The following is a 25,032-nucleotide window of genomic DNA, read 5'->3' on the forward strand; positions in this document are numbered from 1 at the left end:
TTCGGGCTGTCACATATTCCATTTCATGCAAAACGTGGTACACATTGTTATGCAAAAACATTTCGCGTCTTTGCATCTTCGTACTTTTCGCGGCGGCACCGAAATGGGGAAACTGAACATTGTACATCGTGCGTCATGGTATTGTACCGGTTATCTCAGATTTTGTACATGAAGTTAAATTGCGGAGTGTACGTGGTAGAAAAATTACTGCGTCTTATGCGATAAAGAGACCGAAATTTTAAACTTTTACAACAATGAGGGTATATTTTTAGGCAAACTGCATTTTTTTTTTCTTTATAGAGTAAGCTCTTGTGAATAAATACCCCTTAGATGGGGTTATATGTGCCCTAAATATACATTATATACATTTATGTGCCCTAAATGCGCGGAACACGCGGCCCAGTCACAGCGAAAGCTGGAAAAGCGGCCTTTATAGAGCCCGTTGTAAACTCTCTTGGGGTTACTAATACAAGTGCATTTCCAAGGTACCGACTACGCCATTAATAATCATAATTTTTTGTGAAGTATATAGGGAAGCAGCCACTATGCCATTATTCGTCGTTCCGCGGAGAAGCGTGGCAACCACTGCACACCTGCAGGCCATTATGCGAACTTTGTTGATGCTTTGGCTGATGACGATGAAGAGTTATGGCAGAGCCTTTTGTAATGGGTTGGAAGCTTTAAACGGCCCACTCGTTACGCAATTCGCATTGTGTGACGCCTGGGATTTTATTCTTCTACCGCGCTATATTACATATGTTAACGCGCTTTCTGGCCCGACACGAGGCCCGTATAAAGTCTTTTTGCGAAGGCGTTTCAAGCACAGGTGTGGCTTTGTGGTAGGTACAGGACCCGGGTTCAAATTTGATCCGATCTTGGATATTTTTTTCTCATTTCATTTTTTCTTATTTCGCGCGGTAGCGGCGGCGGACAACTACAGCACCAAAAACGGTGTTGGGATCTCATAACATCTTTTGCTGTAAAACAGCTATTGAGGAAGCTGCACCCGAGGAATGTGATAAGTGAAGATGATTGTACGAAGCGATATTAGATAGTTTTAGGTGAACGTTTATGGTACACTACGCTGACGCCTCTGTATTTAAACAAGTAGAACACAAATTTGTGACTGGAGCATTAGCGAGTCTGCGTGCCATGTTTGGGTTTTCAGGGGAAACTAGCATACTGCGCTTTCATCGCTTCAGAGGCGATTGATTGGAGAGGTGTTTGATAGATCAGAGGCGTTTGAGTGGATACCTTTGACTGTTCGTGCCCAACAAATTTATGAATTAGAACCAGAGTCGCCAGTAGAGAGGAGTGTAAGATAACGCACGCATTAAGCAGTTTATTTCTCCGGGGCCGTTTACTTTTCGCCAATGTTCTTGGCTAACATATCCGCTACTATATTACATATAGTAGCGGATTTATATTTATCCCAATGATAATCACTGCGATAAAACGTACTGGAGGGTTGGATCTAAAAAGTGATGCGAATCCTGATGGATATTACTGACCACGGCTTCTAGGTACCGTACTATTTAGAAAAACACTTGACTGCAACAGTCACAGAGACGGCACGATATCATCAGGATGGCAGTGCTGTATACATGCATATTGCCAGTCTCTGGGATCATGCGCGTGTGGGCCCTACGAGAAAGGCGAAGAGTTGTCGCTGCTCGGGCTCTCGAACCGACCCCCGACCGATGCCAATGAATGTACCCCGCATTTCCACCACATATGCTACGTGAGCGAAGAGCATATGTTACGTGAGCGAAAATATATCTTGTCTACAGCCTCGTCGACCAGGCGTGTCTTCGCTCACGTAACAACAGCTTACGAAGCTCATTATTGCCAAATAATTCGGGCACTTTTATTTTTTTTTGCTTATTTGTTTCGCACACAAGACAAAACTCGTATATTGAACTTGTTTACGCGTCACCACCTTTGTACAAGCAAAAGAGATGCGCTGATTAACGGCTGTTTTCTGGACGTCATTAGGTGCCGAAGCGACAAACGATACTAAACATCAACGTTATAGTTGTCGTCGCAGAGTAGGAAACAAACACAAAGCTATACAAAAGCTATACAAAAGCACATAGTACAACACACACAGTCAGACCAAGAAGATGACCTTTAAGGACTCGGTTTTCTTTGTTAGACACAATATTAATGAGAACTAAAGAGACAGTAATGCCAAGGAAAGTTCTAAGACCAAGGAAAGTTCTCAGAACAAGTTCTTCAATACAAAACATGTGTCCATGCAACACAAAAGTTGACGAAATACAAGCATTAATGCAATTGAAATGTCCACAGATAGCATAAAAGTTCGCTAATATGTTGTCATAACCAATCATGAGTCAAATGGGCATTGTGTATTAAGTGCCGCACTCTAAATGTAACAGTTATATTTTCACAAAGAATTCTCTGCTAAAACGAAAATACAAGGATCGTGTAGCCAAGAATACCGGTTGATGATAACGCCAACCTCTCCTTATATAATAATAATAATAATAATAATAATAATAATAATAATAATAATAATAATAATAATAATAATAATAATAATAATAATAATAATAATAATAATAATAATAATAATAATAATAATAATATCATTGCAAATGCACCTTCAAGCGCATAATCTATTTATTGAAGCGAATCTTTCAATGTCATTGTTTCCAAGGATTGGCGCGTCTGCTTTGGTGGAGCTCTTTGCCGATTAATTACGTGAGCCAGCCTCGGACGATCGTTAACAGGTCGGATAACAGATGGCGCGATTGAATGAGGGCTGATCCCTGAGAGGGGGTAATCAGCGATTGCGTGGGCCCTGCCGCCATTTCCGCGTCTTGCTGATTTTCTAAGTAGGCGCATAATCTGCATAGATACTATAATTGAAAATAACAACGTTAAGTTAAAAAAAAAGTACCATAGTAAAATTTCACAAGGATAAGAAGAAGAAATTGGTAAATAATGCAATGGGAAGCCTGTAAAGCGTGCTTTGCTGCAGATGTACTCATACTGCGGCAAAGCTAGAAAATGTAGTGGCTGAGACGGCTGTTTAGCAATATGACCATCAACCACTAAGATATTTACGCCTCGACTTATATGAATTTTTATCCAGCAATAAAATTCAACACCTACATTTTCTAATATTTGAGAAGTGTTCTGAACATAAAAAAGCTTATGCTGTTACTCTTTGAAATTCTTAACCGCAGCAGAAAGCTGCGTCAGCTGGCCAGACGACTGCGTCGGCGACCTAGCTCAGGAAATTGATTTACGTTTATGTTTATGCTTATGTGGTGCTACCTCTTGTTCAAGTTTCTATATTTGCTTAATTTTAACGTTGCCATGACAACGCGAGTGTTGCGTTAAGATGGGCACACAGAGGGCTGAAAAAGAAACTGAAAGAAACTCTGTCGTAAAAATGGCTTCACACTAATAGCCTCTGTACTCAAGAGCAGAAGAAAACCTTTAACTGTACAAAACACTAGAATTTTCTCACAATGAGCCATGAACTTTTAAAGCTTTGCTTCTTAATTCAGATGTGCGATCAATTCCTAAAAAGCCTGCATTTTACTGCTGTGGGAGTTAGCGAAACATTTAAAAAAATCCTCTACTCTAAAAACATCGCAATTATCCAGATTGTTTTTCTTTCAGAACGCTTAGTCTTGCTGTGATCTACGTTTTCTGTTCGGTACCGAGTGAGAAAGCAGCGCACGAAGGCAATATTGCTTTTTACCAAAAAAAAAAAAAACAGAAAAAGAGAGAAAGAAATGAAGATAAACGTGTAGGCTGTTGGTGTAGCTCCTTTTTTACAAGCATGGGTGCACTCATGCCTTCAAGCATAAAAGACATGCGTGCTGGCGTCGCAGAACCGTAAGTGTATGTTGCTGGCAAGTATCAAATATTCTGTGTAGTGCTGGTTTTGGTCTAACCGGCACCAAGTCACGTAACACCGGCGCAATTTCGTTCGCCCTAAGAAAAATTACATCCTTAGATGCGCGATAGTTCTTTCTTTCTTTTTTTCTTTTTTTGAAACGCGAGCCAGAACATAAATGCCACTCGGAATTCCCTCGGGTGAGCGATCGCCGCTGTGTTCTTGTAGTCGATGCCATTCATTTTGCGTTGCATTTTGTTTAAATGTATGCAAATAAATAATGTACGAAATGCGAGAGCCGTATTAAAGAAGATTGCTTCGGCATCCGTTTGAATTAATAATACAGTCAAGATTATTCCAGGTTTCAATGAAAGCGAGAGAGAGAGATAGAGAGAGAGGGGGACATGATATGTCTCAACAATATTGCTTGACAAAAGCGCAGGCGCTTACAGAGATCCTGTGCGCGTGTTTCCCAACACAACGCCGAACAGAAATTGCCTGGAGGTAATCGAAGGACAAAAGCAGTGAAAGCAGGTGCGTTTCAAGCGCAAGCAAAAGATAAATAAGAAATAATACCATAAAAAATGTGAGCACAGTTGCTGCGTGAACTTTTGCTTACCATATGAATAAAACAAGCCTAAGCTCGCTGGAACACGTCCTTTGTAAATGTGCGTTAGCCGTATAGCGACCGGAGATCTCGACGCGCATGAAAGACATAAGCGCCTGCTGTTTCAACAGCCTGTGCTGTCCTTAAACAGGGCGCATTGCTGCATTAAAAATAAACGCTCCGCGGTGTTTGGAACAGCGACGGTAAAAAAAATCTAGTGGCAATTTGCAAGTATAGAAAGTCACAGTTAAACAAGATTATGTTAATTTACGGGCCGAAAAGATGATACCTTCATCAGGCATGCCTCAGTGGTACACTCTAGATTAATTCTGACAGACCTGTTTTTTTTTTCGTTTCTATTTTATCATCTGATAGCATCGGGTAATGTATGTGTATGAATGTATCATATTACAACGGATTTGCGATGCCTAGTGCTCATCACCGGTATTAAAAAACAAAGCAGCATTTCGGAATAGGCACCAAATGGGGATATGATATGAAGATAGGTGGATCGGCAACACGGCTAGAGTTACATATAGGCGGCCATTTCAATATTAAAGCGAATGACGTTCGACGAAACCAACGCAACACTGACGACACAAGCGTTGGCATTTTTGTTGAGACTGATTCAAAAATTAAAAGAGGATACGGGACATACTTGGGTGATGCTCGTATGGCTGGATTAGATGGCCATAGCTTCAGAAAAATGCTGCGAAATATGTGCCTTCATTGTGACAGCATGGAAGCGTAACTTCAGAAAGAGGCGATCATTTACTCGGCTAATGAGAATTTATATGTCGTTATATAGTCTCCCTTTTCGCCTCATTTACGTACGCCATCTCTCCGAACTAAATACATAGGAACTAAACATATTTGGTTCAATATTAAGTGTAGGAAGCTTTTAGGGGGTTATTTACTTTGGCCACCTTTTTAAACAAATCTTGTTGAAATTAAGAATACTTTAAAATACTGAACTATAAACTTTGAAAACCTGTAACTCGTCGATAGCATAAAAAAAAGGTTCAGCTGATTATTCTTAGCTTTCCAGATTGTCTAGGATTACCTTGATTGTCATGCTTACTGCTGCTCCAATGACACACACGGTATACGTATTATGTGGCACATGCACATTTATTTTTGCTCAACGTCACGTTGCTAGACATTCGTCCCTTTCCTCCAGTGTCTCCGCAGCACGTTTAGCCTTCTTCTGCTCATTCTTCGTACGCTGAACCGCTAATTGCCAGGCAACTACTTCGGGATCCGATGAGATAAGCTTCTCGGCTCTACTGCGCCGTTGAGCAGCATTTGCGCTCTCCTTCTCCATGGCGTTACCCACCTGCAAACGCCAGTCAGAGGCGCTATCAAGCGGCCCCAGCGCAGTGTCAGACGGCGACTGCACAGCGAAGGCGAATAGCTGCGCGCGCCCTGGCGCCACTGTGTCTACGACGTCACTCCACTCGAATGCGGCGCAGACCAGCAGCGGCGGTGTCGGAGAGCGCGTGAGATGCCAGCTCCGGTGACCCAGCTGTGTGACATCACTGATCCTCGCGCATGCGCCGCACGGCTCATGACGCTCCACGCGAAATCGGCTCCGGCTAGGCAAGTGTAGCTAACGCTACAAAAGAACATCCCAATTAGAGCTGTGCACGGGCCGTATTTCTGAGCCCGAGACCGGGCCAGGCCCGCTGACTTTGTGGAAGGCCCGCCCGAGCCCGACGGCACAGGGCTGCCAGCCCGCCCGGCCCGGCCCGACGTACGAAAACACAATCCCGGGCCCGGCCCGGCCCGGATTTTTGAAGGTTCGCTGCGAAAACAACACATCGTTTTCCGGTAATTTGGCATTTTATTGAGCATATCAAATATGATCAAACGTCACAAGACGAACAGTCTCTGTTACGCAGGTTACAAATTGTCGTGCAAAAACAGCAAGCCGTCCAACGATTCCGGCTTCAACGAAGTGCGGCGCTTTTGCATTATGTAGCCCGCCGAACTGAAGTTACGTTCGCTGCTTGCACTCCTCGCCGGAATTGCTAATATCTTTTTTGCCAGCCTGGCAAGCTTGGGATATCTCTGCTGCTTGTTTTTCCAGAGGACTAAAACTTCAGATGGACAGGAGGGCGATTCTATAGAGAGATAATCGGAGAGCTCATCTTTTGTAACTGCTATATTCTCACCACTGTCCCTCCACTTGCTGAACAACTGCAAGAATTGCTTTTTTGCGGCAGGTTCTTCCTCACTTTGCCCACTGTCATCTGCAAACGAAGAAATAAGTTCTCTAACTTGCGCATGGACTTCGTCTCGTTCTTCGGCAGTAAACGGTAAACATTTTACGTATCAACATGCAACAAATATTTTATTTGCATTGCATACCTGCGACAGCGCGGCACTCTTGCTTACAAGTAGACGGCCTCATGCCAGCAACAATGGAGTCCGCTCGCCAAAGCGGTCACGTGTATGGGGTATGCCCATGCAAGCGTCAGCTTGCACGAAGTCGATCTACGTCGGGTCGCTCGTCGCTGTCGCGTGCATTTTCACTCATATGGGATTTGGCCTTAAATCTAAAGCGAACAGTCGCGTGGCGCCGGCACTATCTCAGATGGTGTTACTTCCTTGTTTGTCGGAGTGCAACAAGAGGCAGTGCTTTACCTGCTCCCCTTTTGTTTAAAGTAGCGAATGGAAAGAAAAAGCGGTAAAGGGCGGTCGCGGAAAGGTGCTGTATGCGTGCTGGAAAACAATTCCCGCTCATTCTCTATATTTCGGGCTTGAGTCGGGCTTTGCGCTGGGCCCGAGCCCGGCCCGATAAAAGTCCAAGTAGCCAGAGCCCGGCCTGGGCCCGAGGTGAAAATACGTCGGCCCGCCCGAGCCCGGCCCGCGGGCCGGGTCGGGCTCGGGCTTTCGGGCTACCCGGAGCCCGTGCACACCTCTAATCCCAATAACGTCAGGAGCACCCGTGGACACCTCTTAAATGGCCAGAACTGCTACATTATATCCCAATGTGAAATACAGAAACAGTTGTGTAGTATTATGTTTGCGGAGCGTCATAAAGGCTCAAACAGTTTATCCCAAGTGGCAAAATCCTGTATCATATTTTAGCAACGGTTACATACCCATGTTGTTACAATTTACGCCTTTCTTTTAAACACAACTTTTTGAACCGGTTCAGTGGTTTCCTAAAGCAACATTTTTTGCGTATCACATGCATTTGAATAAATAAATGATGGTTGGCCTTGACGTTCAGCTTATTGTTTTGTGATTCGTGAATACGTAAAAATGCGTGTTTCCTAAAAAAACTTCTATTTTTCTGTCGCTTTGCACTTCATCATCGAATCGCGCAGTGCTGGGCTATAGCTCCGTTGACACAATGGTTTCATTGTGTTGTAGTCCTAATAATAGCATGAATGAAAAAAAAAACACATTTGTTTGATTGGCGTGCCATGTATGCATTATTTGCTATATTTTATATCGTGACTCCGTAACATTCATCCTTTAGGCGATGTACATGAGTAAGGCCACCGTAGTGAGACACTAGATGCTTTTCTTGAGCTCTCCTATTTACACGCTCGCGCAATAGGGAGAAAAAAAAAAATTTGTCACATTGTTATTACGTTCGCTCCACAACCATCTCGTAAAGCGTCCTCATATAACGTAAGTTGTATAATATTCCCCGCAATATACGTGCGCCTTGCAGATGTAAACACAAGCTTACAAGCCATCGGTCACGACAAGTGGCGTGCGGAGAATGCGCATGCCACGCGCAGTGGCGTGTTGGCTGTGGTACTGCAAACATCAGTTCTGCACGCTAGAGATAGAGGCGCTGAAAAATATTGCCTGTTTCTCGTGTTTATACCAGCCGTAATTGTAACGGGCATCTGGTTATACCTCTCTATGTGCACAACAGTAAAAGTAGGCCTCTAACGATTATTCCGAGTTTCTTTTCTTTTTTTCTAGCTGAATCTTACTTTCTGCGTCCAAGGTGGTTTTTACGACGCGTTCACCGCAGGCGTGTCGTGCATCAACCCGGAAGTGGAGGCAGATTCGTTAGAGCGAGAAATGGGAGCACGAAACTAAAATAAATAAAATAAAATAAAAAGCTGCGAGATATGACGCACGTGACGGGAACTGTGGTCATCAGCGTAAAAACGTCCCACCGAGGGTGGAAAAAAATAGATCCGCTTTCTAGGGCACCGTTGCGGTCGAAGTAACGCCGCGGTAATCAGAAGATGATGATTACGTAATGATAGATTTCATAACGCATTAGCCCACGCAGCGTGAAATAAATACAGTATCCAGAACGATGGTAGAATATATGTGTTGTGAAATGGAAGTGTGAGCTAGAGGGTGAGAAATGCATTAAACCTTATAAAAACATATTGTCCATGTCTGTGATTGTAGCATATGCGTGCGTGCGTTCATGCAAGTGTAAAAGCAGTGCTCCATCAATTTCTTCAATGTTCTGGAGTTAGAGTGTTCCAATACAGTTATCGACCATGAGACAAGTTTCTGCGTATAATATCTTGCAGTAACTACTCAATGTTAAAGTAATAAGATGAAGTATATATGACGGAGGTGGAGACATCGCAGAATCGACTTAGAAAAGGATAGCAAAGAGAGAACAGAGCCGTGACTCTCTCTTTCTCCTAGGGACGGTCGATTAAAATTTTTAATCGATTAATCGTTAATCGTTAACCGATTTAGCCTTTAATCGATTAATCGCTTTCGGTGGAAAGTTTTAATCGATTAATCGATTAATCGCCATTTTTTATGGGTGCTTTAAAACCGATATCTCTTTGTTTGAGAGGCATCGTTGGTGCTTGATATGGCCCAAATCTTTTTATCCGACGCGCTGACGATAGAAAATTCCCGCTTTCGAAAGTGTCGACGACGGGCCTTTTGTGACCAGTGTGTGAAAATTCTCACTTTCGCCCACTGGACACAAGGGGCCCGTCGTCGGGAGATGGCTGTTGGCTAAATAGCGAACTACTGATAACTTACCTCAAGAGGCGGATGGGTGTCGTCAGAATAGGGTTCTTCAACACTGTCAGCTTCGTCGTTCCCACCTTTCTTTGGGAGATGGCTCTTTTCCACGTGAATAGAGTGGGCGGGCAGCTGGTGATATCTTAGAGTCTCCGTCGCTGGCTTCGAGAAGTGCTTGCCACATTTATTACACCTTGCAGTCTTCGTTTACTCACCTTCAGCGAACAACGACCACACTGCGCTCATCTTCCGATTGCCCGGCATTATGACATCCCAAAGGTAGCAGTATAACCACCAATGTGTAATAATTACACAATATAACCCACAAGCAAGGCAAGCCCCACGTATAATCAGGCGACGCTCAACCAGCTTAAGGGAGAGGAGGTGCAGGCAGAAGCAGCGGTAGACTGTAAGCCGGAGCGAAGAGGGCAAGTTCATTTCTGCCTCGATGGGGTGAAGCCGCCTCCTGTCCGTGCTTGAAGCATTGGGGAGTTCTTGGAGTTGAGGGCGAGTTCATATCTTTCTCTACGGGGTATGGACGCCGCCAGCTCCGGGCTCGTTCTTCTAGCGCAGAAATATGCGCTGTAGTGAAATCAGTGAAAGAGAGGCGATGTGCACGGCATCTGCGTCTCAGGATAGCGTGCCTCGAAGTCATGCGCTCCGGCCAAGGGGGGAGGTTGGCAGCGGGAGTGGGGGGTGCCGTGACCGATTAATCGAATAGCTTTAATCGATTAATTCGATTAATCGAAAGGCGGAAATTGATTACGATTGATCGATTAATTGTGGACCTTTAATCGATTAATCGATTAATCGTTCATCGATTTTACGATCCCTACTTTCTCCTGTCCTTTCCCAAGATGATTCTGCGCTGTTCGCACCACCATCGTGTACTACAACCGACTTGCCCAGGTTTCCACATTAATAAGATTTGATTTGACTTGGGGCTTGCACATCATTTGTTTGCACGCATTTCTCCATCTTATGCGAGACTGCGCCCTCCCGCAGATTTCCCTGGACGACCGCAGACGGCTGTACGTGAAGGCCGAGGAAGAGAAGCGGTACACGGCGTACGGCTCCATCAGCTACCAGATCCGAGAGGCCAACGAGGAGGCGTCCAACTTCTTCGACTTCATGGGACGCGCCCTCGCCATCGTGGGCACGTCGGGTCAGTGACTCTTCACGTTGTTCCTATTCCCTCACTTTCTTCGCTGTAGAGCACGGTAGTAACAGCGCGAACGCACATCCACAAGAGAGACGACACGGACACACAAGGGCTTGTGTGTTCGTGTCGTCTCTCTTGTGGGTGTGCGTTCGCGCTGTGACTCCCGCGCTCTACAATGAACCAACTCGCCCAAAAAACAAGTATTGGTGAAGTTTATTTGTTGTGGCTCTTGGACTTGGGCGAGCGGCTTTAGAGTGATAGCGACGCCGTATACCGCACGAGACTGACGGTTTGTGATGTTGTGTGTGTGCTCCCCCTCTATGTTTCTCTCTCTCTTCCTCTAACTTTCAAATTCCCCTATCAATTTCCCCAGTGTAGGGTAGCATACCGGTTATTCTAAACTGGTTAACATACCTGCCTTTTCTATCTCTCCTGGCTTTCTTGCTTCTTTGCTATGGCGCTGAACCGTCCGTGCTTTCTTGAAGGCCGCAGAAAGTATAACAGTGACACCTTTATTTGCCTAATATTAACCTATCTGTCCCCTCCCACACTTTCCGTCTCTTCGGTTTTTTTATTCTCACGTGAAAGTGCGATAACCATTATCCATATCTCCTTTTGACGCGAATGAATCACAGAGGAGAGTTTTCACCCACTATCCGGCTCTGAAATTTCTAACGAGTTAGGGTAACACTGGAAAAATGGGCTCAATCAACGCGATCGCGGCAGTGAGAAAACGAGGAAAGCCGATGAGGCAAACATATACGAAACATCAGCATTCGTGAAAGCAAAGTTAACTCAACAGTCGTCATGTCGACACGCTTGAGGCAGCGCGCACGAGAAGACTACATCGGAGAAATCTGTAAATTAGCTGAGGGGAACAAAGCTTCCCACACAATCTTTGTTGTCGTTATTACGACTCAGGTTTAATCCTAGCTCCGTGGACGAAACATGCTCAACGCCCGCAGATCGAATCTAGCCTCGTTATATTATTTTACCTAGCCTAAGACCGCGCTTACACCTCTTTTACTCATTGTACTTCTTTAATAAACTGTCAATTTACTATCTAAGTGACCTTACTAAATCATATTATCAAGAAATATTCCGTAATTTTGAAATTTTGATAATCCTTCCTCCTATCTTCCCGCTGCTTCAAGCGCCGTGCTAATTTTTTCCGTGCCTACCTGCAATAGCATAGAGCATAGATTGCTCTGGAAGGTTTGTCTTTAGCTTGTTTGGCTATAGAAAGGCTATAAGAGCGGAAAATTTAGTTTAGTTATTAGATTCACGGCTCACTTTCTCACCTCAATTTTCTGTCATCATTAGCAATCTCTCGAACTTTCGTTGCAGCATCGGTTCTTGAGTACGGGATGGGTTCTTGTACGCCGTCTTCGTGTGCAGATTGAGCAGCAGCGTCGGCATATTCGTTGCCTAATATGCCGCAATGACTTGGTAGCCACTTAAACGTAATGTCATATCCTTCCACGAAAAGGTGATGGAGCAGCTCTCTAATTTCCAACGCTAGTTGTTCGTGAGGTCCCCGGCGTCAGGCGAATATCAGGCAATGTAGAGCTGTCATGGAGTCCGTGAACACACTCCATTTCTTGGGTGGTTCATCGCGAATTACTCGAAGTGCGCCACGCAGAGCAGCAAAGTTCCGCAGCTGTCCATGTCGTCTGGTGGTATAGCCTAATCTTCGCGGTGGTTGTTCTTGCAGGAAAGATCACCGACCCTGCAGGCCCACCGCAGTGGTTGAGGCGTCAGTATATAGACGACTATATATGCTCGCTATATGTCTCATAGAACAAAAGAAGAGAAAGCTGCTTGAGCTCTGTAGACGAGAGCTGTGCTTTTAATACCTGGAACCATGAGTCGGACTTGAGCATGAGTCATACACCATGGGGGAGTTGTAACTCTTGGTGGAACACACCAAGTTTACAACACACACGCCTGCATAGGCTGGGCCCTTCTCGTCGACTTCGGCCTCCGTCCGGAATCTCTCGACTCGAGACAACGGTGCTTTGCCGATTGTGGCTTGGTGTCGCTTTCACCAAATCTTTTACCTACCGAATCGGCATGCAAGACAGCGCTGCTTGCAGCCACTAAGGCAGCAATGAAACGATAGACCACGTTCTTTGTCGCTGCCCTCGCTATCGCGCGTACAGACTGCCGCTAGCTTCTGCATTGGCTCGCCTTAACGACAGCTCCCTGTCGGGACAGTCAGTGCTAGAATGCCGGCCCGAAATGTCTTCACAGCTGAAATCAATTAAATCCTTACTTAACTTTTTGCGTGCCAGTGGCCTATCGAATAGGCTATAGTACTCCCGCTCTACACCTTCCTTTTATTTATTTGTGGTTTTTTTACCGCGCGCCTTCTCTTCTCTCCGCTTTCCTTTCCATCTTTCTTTCTCTTTACCCCTCCCCTTCATGTAGGGTAGCAAACAGGATGCTAGAATTCTGGTTGACCTCCCTGCCTTTCTCTTATTTTATTATCTCTCTCTTCTCAACTTAAATTTCAGTCCATCGCCGGAACCCACCTTGTTCCCGTTAGAAAAGCACACCGCAAGAACAACGAGTGATAGAAAGGATAAACGCTTTCTAACGGCTATGCCCATCGTCGGGGCAACCACGTTATTGCCGCTACGAAGTTTGCTGCACGCCTGCCATGTCCGCGTTAATGCATGCAGTTCTTGTGTGAGAGAAAGTTCATTCACCCTTTAACGTGCCACTGTTTCCCCCTGGATCGATGTCCGTCGCCGGGCCATCCACCTTCCCAAACACGAGCGCGCGCCGGCACGCACCGTCACCGCCGGGACATGCAAGTCTTCGATCATATGCGCGCACCTCTGGAAACTCTTATTCTGGGTACTAAACCTCACTGAGGGACGGCAGTTGCGCACTATTCACAACGAGTGGCTGTGGCGATGCTCAAAAACCAGCTTGGTCTTAGCCGACCTACAGCAATAATTTAATGCTGTACAATGCAGTTCTTCGTTCAACAGAACGAGAACTTTCGTTTGAATTGGTTATATTTGTGTAGCATAATGGATGTGCCCTCCGAGGTCGCATCGCCTGCGCAATGCAAGAGTAACGATATGCAGTCTGTTTCGGCTGTAACGAGGCGTCGTTACACTTTGATGGATTTAATCAGTCAAATGTAGAGGGGACGCACGTTGATGGCTTGTTGCACACGGAGCAAAAGACACATGAAAATTTCTTTTTCTGGTCAAGTACAATAACCCGGCTCTACCGCATATTGATGGTATTTTGTGGTACTTGTCGCCTTTCTACACACATTCGCGGTGTATTTAGGTATTTCAAGAAGTAATTTGCAAAGCTAGAGCGCCAGCATATAGTGATAGCCACGCATTGGCGTATTCGTTTTCACTATGTAGCACACTGCACTTTCGCATTCATTCCTGGATGAGGCACAGAACATTTTTTTTAAAGAAACAGAATAGCCAGAAGCGTTCTTGCTTCTTCGTTTTTACCTAACTAACTAAAAGTGATGCGATACTTCGCTTTGCCAAGAACCCTAAAGCTGTTCCACTTTGTTCGCGTTTGCGTTATCACGAAAGTGTCGGCTTAGTCTTTTTTATTTTGAACTTCTCTTCGCAAATCGATTCTGCCAACCTTTGTGGTAAACGGCGCGCTTTATCGATAGCAAAAAACAAATTCGAACGAATAAACACTAAAGAAAGGAGTTAATGGTAGAGCCGTAGAAACGTCTGACTTCTGCAAGCTGAATTGTTGAAAACGGCGTCTCCTATGTGACCCGGTCTGCTTGGCGGGTGTCACGTTCGTGCCAAATATCACGCCTTCACTTAACTGCTTAACCTCTACCGATCGCGATTACAACGTGAAACCCGGAGGGCGAAGCATCCGCAACACGATCGTCCAGCTTTCGGCCAATCTCGTTAGAATCAACGTGCCGCATCTCCGCGCTGTCAGTGCCGCTGCTATGCGGCGTGCTTCCGCTCCGAAGTGGGAGTTGAGAGAAAAAAAAAAAAACGGGATAGAGGGGCCGCGCACCTCCCTGATTGCCGGTTGCTGCCCCCGGCTACAGTGACCCAATTCCGGCGCGCCGCGCTGCGGCATTTGACGCGTGGCACCGGTCCGCGCACATCGGCTGACGTTAACGCCCTCGTGACGCTCCAATAAACAGCTGTCATTAGAGGGACGGCAGACTTTGCGACTCACTTTCATTTAAACGGCGCAGCTATAGATAGCCATTTCACAAAAGTTCGCAACAACCTTTTCTCGCAGAAGCCAACTATCTTCGATAATAACATGAAAGCTACGGCTGTCGATATTATTACGTACGTTACGATGAAACTTTGTAGATGTTTGTACTGCATCTTCTTCATTAAGGCGAAAGCCTTATGTGCCTCATAAAAGGCGAAAATTGACCGTCGGCGGCCCCAACACGAGTGATGAAAGAAATCATCATCACGTGATGGCGTCATCATGACGTCACGTATGGCAAAATTCGTGACGTCACCTTGAAATCAATGTGTCGTCGTCATTTCATCAAAAAGCGTGACGTCATCACATGACATCGTCGCTCGGTCAAAGGTGGACCGATCACGAAGGCAGTGGAAAACCAGGCGACGTGCAGAAGCTTCCGATGCCTCTGATCTTGGAGGCAGTGCAAATTCACGTTAGGTGCAGAAAGCTCTCGGAGGGCTGCGGGGGAGGACCAATACATCGACTGAGAAGAAAAAGAAGACGGCTTTCGCCTTCGATTCGTCTTAGGCGAATGCATAAGGGACCCTGTCAGTTTTGTCAGGCGCTTCACACGGACCACACGAAGTAATAGGCAGTTTTAGATTAAGCCACGCAAATATAGCGTTCGTGGCGTACGTACGCTATTTCCGTCACTTAACGTGGGTACCCAAGAGGGTAGCATACGACGTATGCGCAGAGGCGACGAAACGCTAACGCAAGGCTTCGTGCACCTTGTTATAAAACTGCCTAGTGGCTCGAACTGTGTCGCCCATTCGGCGTACCGCAACGACAGAGTGAAATTCACTCCGCGGCTCAAACGTACGCATAAATGGTTAGTCACAGGTCCGAGAAAGTGCTTTAGTACTGCCGATAAGCGATACACCGACAATTCACAAACGTGCTCAACGAATTCATGTTCCAACTCTATTGCGTCTTCTCGGTACTGCCATCATGCAATGAAAAGCTGGAAATAGGGTCACAGCAAAGGTTCAGTGGATCGAGTGTAAAAAAGTTGCAGAGGATCCCCCAACGTATTGTTATTCTAGAACACGAAAGCGTTTCTTTCAGCTAGATGGTTCTTATGGAGAGGTGCTGCAAAGTCTACTGCGGGGATTCTCCTCTCCTACGCCGCAGGCCCATGTAAGTGCTGTGGCATAGTGAAGAGCCCGCCAAGTGTTGCTTCGGCGACGCCAGCTCGGTGCGCTTAGGGTGCGCGCTTTCGTCAACCTAGCCAAGAAACGCGACTGCAGCTGGTTGCTGCGGCAGTTGTTGGCGCCGGCATCAGTTCCGCTAGGTGAGGTCACGTGCTTTCCGGACATGGCTTTTGCGGACGCCAGCTGAGTGCGGGCTCTTCTCAACCTAGCCTAGAAACGTTTTCGCGTTAAAAAAAAAGGTGGCTGAGTACCGGGCAGCTTTTGCTCAAGGCACTCGTGCCCAAGGCTGTAGAGGAATACTCTCAAGTGAGGCGAGTCGAGTTGGCGCCCAATTAAATGTCCGGACGTTACTTTCGCGGTGTCGTCATATAGCAGCACAGGGGGATTCGATGGGTAACGCCCTGGCTATTTTCTCGATCAGTCTTATAATTTTGTCTCGTGCGGCTCTACAACAAAGATTTTTGTTCGTAAGTGTTCTCTGCCATTGACCAACCGGTTTCGCAAATGATAGGTCAGGCATCGCATTGGCAAAATCTTTTTCTTACGAACAATCCTAATGTAAGCTGTTTTTGTGAATGCGGGTCCTCATATATTGATGGCGCAGCTCCCTAAGTTCATATTCAGCAAGTGTGCATCGAGTTGTCGAGTAATTCTCAATCACGCTTCATTCCACTGGTCTCCCGGTTACATCGGATAGTAGAAGGACCGCCTCAGCAAGGATTCAGTTCCGGCTTCGTATCCCTAGTCAGGGCGAATTTTTCGTCAACTAGGAAGCTTTCTTTTTGAGAAATCCGTATGTTCCTGCACCTTGTGAGCTGCTGCAGAACAGACTTGTTTTACGGGCTCCACAGCGCTCTTCGGTTTATCGATACACGAGTGCGATAAGTGCGCGGTCCAGCGAGAACCGCCGCTGCCGTGGAATTCACCTTCCGCGTTCGAGAGCCACTGTCATTTTCTACGCTGTCCGTAGAACGAATTGATGTACGAGGTTTCATTGCTTCAGTGCCTTCATTGATGTTCCCTTGCTCTCCCCACATCGCACACACACATGCACACGTGGGTTATACCGTCGTTTAGCTTGTAATAATATTAATAATAATATCTGAGGTTTAACGTCCCAAAGCCACGATATGATTATTAGGGATGCCGTAGTGGAGGGCTCCGGAAATTTGGACCACCTGGGGTTCTTTAACGTGCACCTAAATCTGAGTACACGGGCCTGAAACATTTTCGCCTCTATTGGAAAATACAGCCGCCGCGGCCGGGATCCCATCCCGCGATCATCGGGTCAGCAGTCGAGCGCCATAACCACTATAGACCACCCGTGGCGGGGCGTCGCTTAGCTAGTACGCGTATGTCATTGTTTCATTGTTTTTGCCAATCGGCCGGCTATTAAAGACTTTCTCCGCGCATTATACGAGGTATATGGCAGGTCGTTGTACCCTAACTACGTTTTAATTTTTCTTTCTTCATTTTTTATGGCTGAGCTAACGGATGCTGCCTTTGGTCTTATCCTTTTACGACTCGATCCGCAGCTTGCCATAAATAATGTAAGCTGTGGAAGATAGACGTACCGGCGAGACATAAAAAGGAAAATTAATCCTTGGGTCGAAGAGACCCCTTACGAAGGCGCGTCAGGGCCTTCATTAAATTCTGATGGCATTAGCAAAATGCCATGTTCAGGTTTTACGTTGTTTGAAGGTAATATCTTATTCGGTTCTGCTATATGTACGTGGGTTGCTGTGAAGATAATGTGGTATAGAACAGCTCGGCTACTATATTTATTGGTGCTATGCAGCGAATAGATAGACAAAGCTATAATGATCATAAAATAAGTAAATAAATAATCCCGAGTAGTCACTTGATTCCTAGATGTTCGTAGCACAAATGTATGACGTGTATTAAGGAGCGCCAGAAATTTTGCGCAACTTCTCTAGAATTTAGAGGCATTGACTTTGCAAGAATTCGCAATATAACTGCTATGAAGAAAACTTTTCTTTGGCTAGTTAGTGTCTGCAATGGCCATATGTACGACTACAAAGACGAAATATGAAACATGGACATGACTGAAAACGACGTACGCTCTTCCTCTACTTAGCCTTCTTTCCGCGGTAAAAGCAATATATACATCATAGATTGATTTAAAAGTTATTACGCCAGTAATAACATGACGATAACGTCACTCCAGTCATTATCCTTTTCGGGTTTTGTTTATGGCCTAAGCGGCTCTCCGTCTACGTTCTACGTCATCAGCAGGATCCACCGGCCGGCAGCGTGAATGATGAGAAATAAAGACAACTGAACGAGTGCAATGGCTACGCTGGTTCGTCATACACCGGCAACTTCTTCGGTTCTGAAATCGCTTCTATGATAGAAGCAGGATTTCACTGCAGACAGAGCCATGATCTTAAGGACAACTTCTTCTTTGTCATGCATTCAACGGGGCCTCCGTTCATTGCAGTATTTTCTTCTCAGGCATCCAAAAATAAAACAGACCCATTCGACATGCATCAACGCACAGACACCGGAACCTCCACACTCATAGGGACCTGCAAAACAGCGCACAAACCGCCACGCCCCAATGGTACTCAGTAAAGCAGTGGTAAACGCGCATCGGGTTTCTGACTGCACCGAGTTCGATTATCAGTTGTGATAAGTAGCGCTTTGCGTTCTATGTGTCAAGGTACTCACTCAAAAACGGCAGGAAGTGGAAGATGGAAGCTTGCCATGAAAAAAATCCGTAAACAGGGACTCGAGCACCCACCCACTGTTTGCGAATTTTTTTAAGGTACACAGTGCTCTGTGCTCTGAACGGGACTTAAGCTTAGCTTTATGTTTCGATCGGTCATAAAGTTAGTTCGGAGAGGACGGACATTTCGCACGATGAATGGTGACTAAAATGAGTATAGTACATCATTCGGGTAGATGCATGGATAGGTTTCAAGCGAATTTCTGTTGCGGCGCAATTTTTACTAACTTGATGGGCTTTTAAAAGTGATTATAACTAGCTCTACAAGATAAATAAATAGAATAGCTGAGAAGCTTTGTTCATCAGCCCCTCCTCAGCAGGCTTACTATGAAGAATTAAAAGTACTTGCAGAAAAAAAAGCGGGGCATGCACGGCACGCCAGCTGAGTGGTGCTACCGAGATGACATGTAGAAAAAGCATTGAGGCTGATGGCGTTGTCGGGCGTGGCTTGTGCCCTACACTAAATAGCGAAATGTAGGATAAGGACCATGTGTATAGTCGAAAAAGAAAAAAAAAGTAATTCATTCCTCAATAGGAATCCACTCGCCAAAGCAAATATATAAAGGGGAGTTGCGTGCACTTCACGGCCTGTCGATAAAAAGAAGTTTGCAGAGCTCATATGTGTTCACTCTTGTTATGGCGTTGACGTCAATTATTGTTAAACAAAGGATAGGCAGTACAAAAGCCTGGACCGCTCCACTCCGCAAGCGCGCCGGCTTTTTTTTTCTATTTTTAAATTTCTGAGCCTGATACGACATAAGTTTGAACACGATAGTGCCGTTGCTTTATTTTCGCCATCTCTGGAGTTGTTTGAGTGCATATTTTCTTTTTTTTTTTTGCGTGACGGTGCGGGTAAGCGTACAACAAAGATCCTGTCTGATCAAGGCGATATTGGCTTGCCACTGCCGCGAAACTGAAAGGCCAGCGAGAAATTTTAACGTAAAAGACATCTCTTTCACGCACACTATTTGACGTGAGCTTTTCATACCCTCAACATCGGTGTCAGAAGATGCAATTCAGTCGGGGGCAATATCACGACGCCAGGAAGCGCTAATGTACGAAAACGCACCAAAAAGCCTTCACATGAGTTCAAAATTTCTATTTATTTGCGCTTCTTTAATATACGTGTCGTATATGTACTTGGACGTATTGTAATAAAGCACGCTTTTGACTGTTGCGTCCTCATACGCGCAATATTTAATTTCGCGCATCCCCTTTATGTCGTGCGCCTTCTCACATTGGGTCGCGTCGTTCCTGCGCGTAGGCGTTGGGAATTCGCAACATCCGGGTATCGGCAGAGTGCGTGTGGTGCAACCTGTATTCTTTTGTCGCTGCTTTCTTTCAGTGTATTCAGGGCAATAAGCGAACCTTATTCATTGTTAGTAAGACTCGTTGCTGCGTTAGTTGGCACATGCTTACTAGACACAGAAAAGGGCGTCAATGCTAGGGTAAGTCCACTCTAGATTTTCTAAAACCTGATTTCTCCTAATACCACGTTTATGCCAAAGTGAGCAGACATTGCCGCTATATGACTGAATTTGTTTTATTTTCATTTGGATAAAAAACAGACATTATGATATGCGTACATTTTCCGGTGCTTTACACTTGCGTGATTCATGGGCACACATTTCGTTTTGGTGCTGGCATGAATTGGTTGCATGGGATAACGCAATCATCACACGTAACAGTTTCAAAAAGTGAAACCTTAGACGCATTCTGTATTGTTTAATTTTTTCTCGCATTTTACCTTGGTGCATAGCATGTGATCAGTTATTTTTTTTTTGTTTATCACAAATGAGAGAGGTAGTAAGAGGGCTGTTAAATGAAACCTGAAAAGGTTTGCCTCATGAGGTGCCGCGCATGCCACTTTAGATGAATATGACGAAAAATGAAATGACGCTTATAGTGGACCTTACTCCTACACAACATACGCAACATACATTGTTCGACTAAACTGTGAGACCATGGTGCGTTTAAGGAAGTGATCCGCTGCTCGAAACGCACAAGCATCTTTATTTCATATGCTTAGTGCGTGTCCCAGTCAAGTGAACGAAACGTCTGATAAATATTAAGGGCACACAGTAGAGGTTTTCTTTGAAACGTCGGTAGCCCGTTCGCTCATAATGATCTGGCTGTAAATTAAGAATGAATGGGAAATCTGCCCTGACCTTTCCATCTCGAAAAGCAGGAAGTTAAGAATTCCGGCACCGAATGCGAATAATTCGTCTGTCCAGGCACTTTCTAACAACCTACAGAAGGGAAAAAAAGGGATGGGGGGATAAAAAATTCACCTAATATTATGAACGAACTCAAAGCATTATTAGGAGGTAGTTTGGTCTGGTTTGATTGTTACTGGCAGGAAGCAACAAAAAAGCCGATTCACAAACAGCACTTCAACTTGACTTTCGCAGAATTGCCGTGATGTCCTCAGGAATGCCTTTCCTTCCGTTCTTTCGGGGTAATCATTGTGTCGCTAGAGAACAGGTTAAAATAGAAAAGTTTAATGTCGAGCCATTCCATTCATTAGAAAGCCGCCTGCGGGTATAGTTAGCTATGAAGAACAAGAACAGCGATACATTATCATTGTTATACGTTACGAAATAACCCAGCTACAGAAAATAAATAAGAAAGAAAAGCGCACGTTCGCCGAAATTTTCAGTTAGGAACGATACACCGACGAACTCGTCTCTATATGGGACGGATTTATTGCCTCAAAAATTTACGAAAGAGCTTTCAACGAAGTCGCGTAAAGCGCTAGATGGCAACGGTAAAGGTCGGATGAAAATTTAACATGGTATTAACTGCAACGACGAGGTCCTGTTTGCTTCGACGTCATTCGAAAATGAAGTAGCACTGCTGCGCTCGTCTATCACCGTATGTTACGAAATATGAATGGCTCGGTAAATTAATTTAGATCAGAAACGAGCTTGGGCGAAAAAACGGGGCAGATGCCAAGCCCAGGATCGGCAGGTTCCGTTTTGATCGGATGCTAGCTCTTCAGTATTAACACCTCTAATCGGGAACTGGAAATAGCGCGCTTGTACCGGAAGGAATTGATTGGACACAGTCGCAATTTAGCCAGCTTGAAAGCGAGCGGGGGCAGCAAGTGTCGTTGAAAGTGGCAGTGGAGTACAGACAGCGCCCTAGAGTGCATTTCTTTTGTGTCGGTCCTCGTTCCTAATTGCCCGGGGGTTCGTTAACGGCGCGTAGCGGAAACCAGGGTGCACTGGGATTTTCGGTGGGCTCAAGACGACCCTTATTGATTCTTGCAGCTGAGGCTAGGAGTCTTATGTTCTCGAGACACTGTGTCCACAGAAGTGCATAGTACTGGTCGTTTGTAGTACACCGAAGTGATGGTACGTAATAAGTTACGGAAGCTGTAGTTCTAATCTATCTTTTCGCCATTAAAAAGAAGAGACTTGAAACTTCACTTAATTCCCAGGAAAATATACAAGATAGCTCGTTATCTTGCGTATTTCCTCGTGAATTAAGTATAGTTGACTGCAATGGAGTTCCCAAAGTGCGTTTGGCGTACGAAGATAAAATCGCGACCACGGTTTTTTTATTACACCGTGATTGCGATAGAGCGTCTTAAGTCGGAAACAGTGACGTAAACAAATTCGTACGGATAGAATGCGCACAGGCACGTCAAAAAGTGAGTATACGACAGGGGACAAAAAAGTAATTTGAAGTGTCACATCTTTGCGGTCTCGTGGATCTCGGGAATCGTGAGCTTTCACAATAGGAGGCACTGCATCAATTGACGAGACACGACTCGAGAAAAGACAAGTTCGCAAGTAGACAGCCCCTGTCATCGAGGCTTGGAGCATCCAAGCGAGAGAGAGAGAGATACGATGAGGAAAGGCAGGGAGGTTAACCAAGCTTTGGCTCGGTTGGCTACCCTACACTTGCGATGGGGGAAAGGGAAAACAATAGAAAGGAAAGGGTAGAGAAGAAAGAAGGAGAGCAAGAACGAGATGGATGAACAGTTAGCTAGAGAGAGAGAGAGAAAAACAACTGCTATAACCTACTGGCTCCCACTATGCGCCACCGATATTTGAGGAGAAGCCCGAAAAGCAATGATGAACATTATCTACTTATATTACAGTTGAAACTCGACATAAAGATGTGATTGGGACGCTCGGATTATTTAGTTAAAAAATTTTGAAGTTCGTAAAATCGAGAAGAAATTTTTCGGCTCTTCAAAATCTAAATTTGTAACTGTGCGACAACCAAAAGCGATAGGCGTGCGCACGAGGTGGGCAGGGGGGGGGGGGCGCCGCCCATAGTCACTTAGGGGGGGGTGCAAAGCCTGCCCCTTACGTTTGCTTAGTAATGGCCACGCAGTTTTTTGACGATAATGGTTAATGGCGGCGGAAGGCCCCTGATGCTGCATTCCAAGAACTGTTTATCTCCCATCTTTACCACAGGAAAGCCAGGGACCAAAGGCAGGCCATTGTGAGAAGCAAGTGATCGTTTCATTTTCATTTGCTTTTCATCCATTGTGAAGCATGTTGCCGTTTGGACTCGACCAATGGGGTGCTGCGATAAACGTCCCCCCCCCCCTTCTAGGGAACCCTGCACATGCCGAGGCAAAAAGCTACCAGGTCAATGTAAAGCTACCATGTTGATGTTCTTGCCACCAATATACTCCTGCGCATGTGAAAAGTGCGCGAGAGTGGCCCGAGGGCGGCCCTGACATGGAATCTCCCATGTTGCCCTGACATAGGGGCCAGCATGTCCAGACGAAAGAGGTAGACAGACCGTTACGTGAAGCAATGAATGACGTGTGAACGATATGCGGAGACCCGGAGAACGAATGAAGTGATTGTGCGAGCAGGGCGAGCAATAAAGTTGGACGATTAAGGCACGTTCACACCGAGCGCGGATCCAGAAAGCGGAGAGGCGGATGCGGAAAGCGGACGCGGATTATCCGCAAAAGCGGAAAACCCACTGCCGCTTGCCCGGATAGCTCTCGGACCGATTTTCTCCGCGCGGAAAAGTTGCCCGCTTTGGCCGCAGCCAATCAGGGCCCGAGAAGTGCGCGCGCAGTATTGCGTAGTGCCGCAAGATGACGACAGGTCCGCCGTGGATTGGTGGATTGCTCCGCTCCTGCGGAGGAGCGGGCAGAAGGCAACGCAGTCGGTCTGAACAGCCGCGCGGCCTCGCTGCCTCTCGGCTTTGAAAATCCGTTTGCCCGCTTGCGTGCTCCGCGTTCGGTGTTAATGTGCCTTAATTGCCATGAAATCGCGAAGTCAACCACCGCCCCCTTTAGCACCATTCGGTACGTAAGAGCGCTACCAACTGCGGAGTCCATTGCTCCATGCATGGTAGCGGAGTGCAGCGTCGTGAAAATAAAGCTAGGGCCGTGAGTAAGGCGCCTAGAAGTTTTAATGCGATAGCGTTAGAGCGCATGCTCGAAGAAAAACGCGTTTCTACAAAATTGCAAGGAAATCACCGCTTTATTGCTCCGGTATTTCTGGAAAAACTTCGTTAAATGGGGTTGGCGGCCAAGCTAGTTTGTTAATACGGGTTGATGATAATGCTGATCACTATAGGTATTTGCTGGGGGATCGAAATTTATTCGTTGTATCGGGAACTTGGTAAAATCGCGTTTTGTTAAATCGTGTTTTAACTGCATATAAATATTCTTTCGTTCTCTATGTTCTGCGAGTTGCGACAACTGCCGTCCTTTGTTCCTATTAGTGTGTTCTTTTCTATATTGTAGTTCTTTGTAGTTCTAGTGCTTATTTTTATCAGTCTCTCTGTCTCTCTCTCTCTCTCTCTCTCTCTCTCTCTCTCTCTCTCTCTCTCTCTCTCTATATATATATATATATATATATATATATATATATATATATATATATATATATATATATATATATATATATATATATATATATATATAGTATTCCGATTTGAACTGATGCTTTCATGTCTCCGAAGCAACCAGTAACACAGGCGTACTGACTGAAGACTGAAACTACGCGCAATAGCACAGATACGAAACGAGGCACGGTGCTCTTTGAAAGCAGCGTTTTCGCTAACATAATATGTTAAAAAGAAAGGTTATTTGGTACAGTACTTGAAGACACCAGGCCTCGAGGCTCATGCACGTGCAAGAGATATGCACGTGCAAGAGATATTGCGATATTTCTTTGAAGTTGAATGATCATTTTCATTCACACAATAATTTAACGTTAAGTAGGAGACGGGGACATATTTGTTCCCAACATTGATGTCACAATATAGGGTCACAGCGTCGCAAGCGAAGTGCACCATTTTCTA

The 25,032-nt window shown here is 45.4% G+C and overlaps 1 protein-coding gene across 1 annotated transcript in view; it reads left to right on the forward strand.

The window, feature by feature from the left end:
* LOC119382577 (uncharacterized) overlaps window positions 1-25,032 on the forward strand; it is a 176,100-nt gene that overhangs the window by 125,297 nt on the left and 25,771 nt on the right. Inside the window, exon 2 of the mRNA XM_037650339.2 lies at window positions 10,461-10,620. Coding sequence (XP_037506267.1) covers window positions 10,461-10,620 — 160 coding nt within the window. The remainder of the gene's footprint in view (window positions 1-10,460; window positions 10,621-25,032) is intronic.

Source organism: Rhipicephalus sanguineus, chromosome 2 (assembly GCF_013339695.2).
Source record: "Rhipicephalus sanguineus isolate Rsan-2018 chromosome 2, BIME_Rsan_1.4, whole genome shotgun sequence".
Taxonomy (NCBI): domain Eukaryota; kingdom Metazoa; phylum Arthropoda; class Arachnida; order Ixodida; family Ixodidae; genus Rhipicephalus; species Rhipicephalus sanguineus.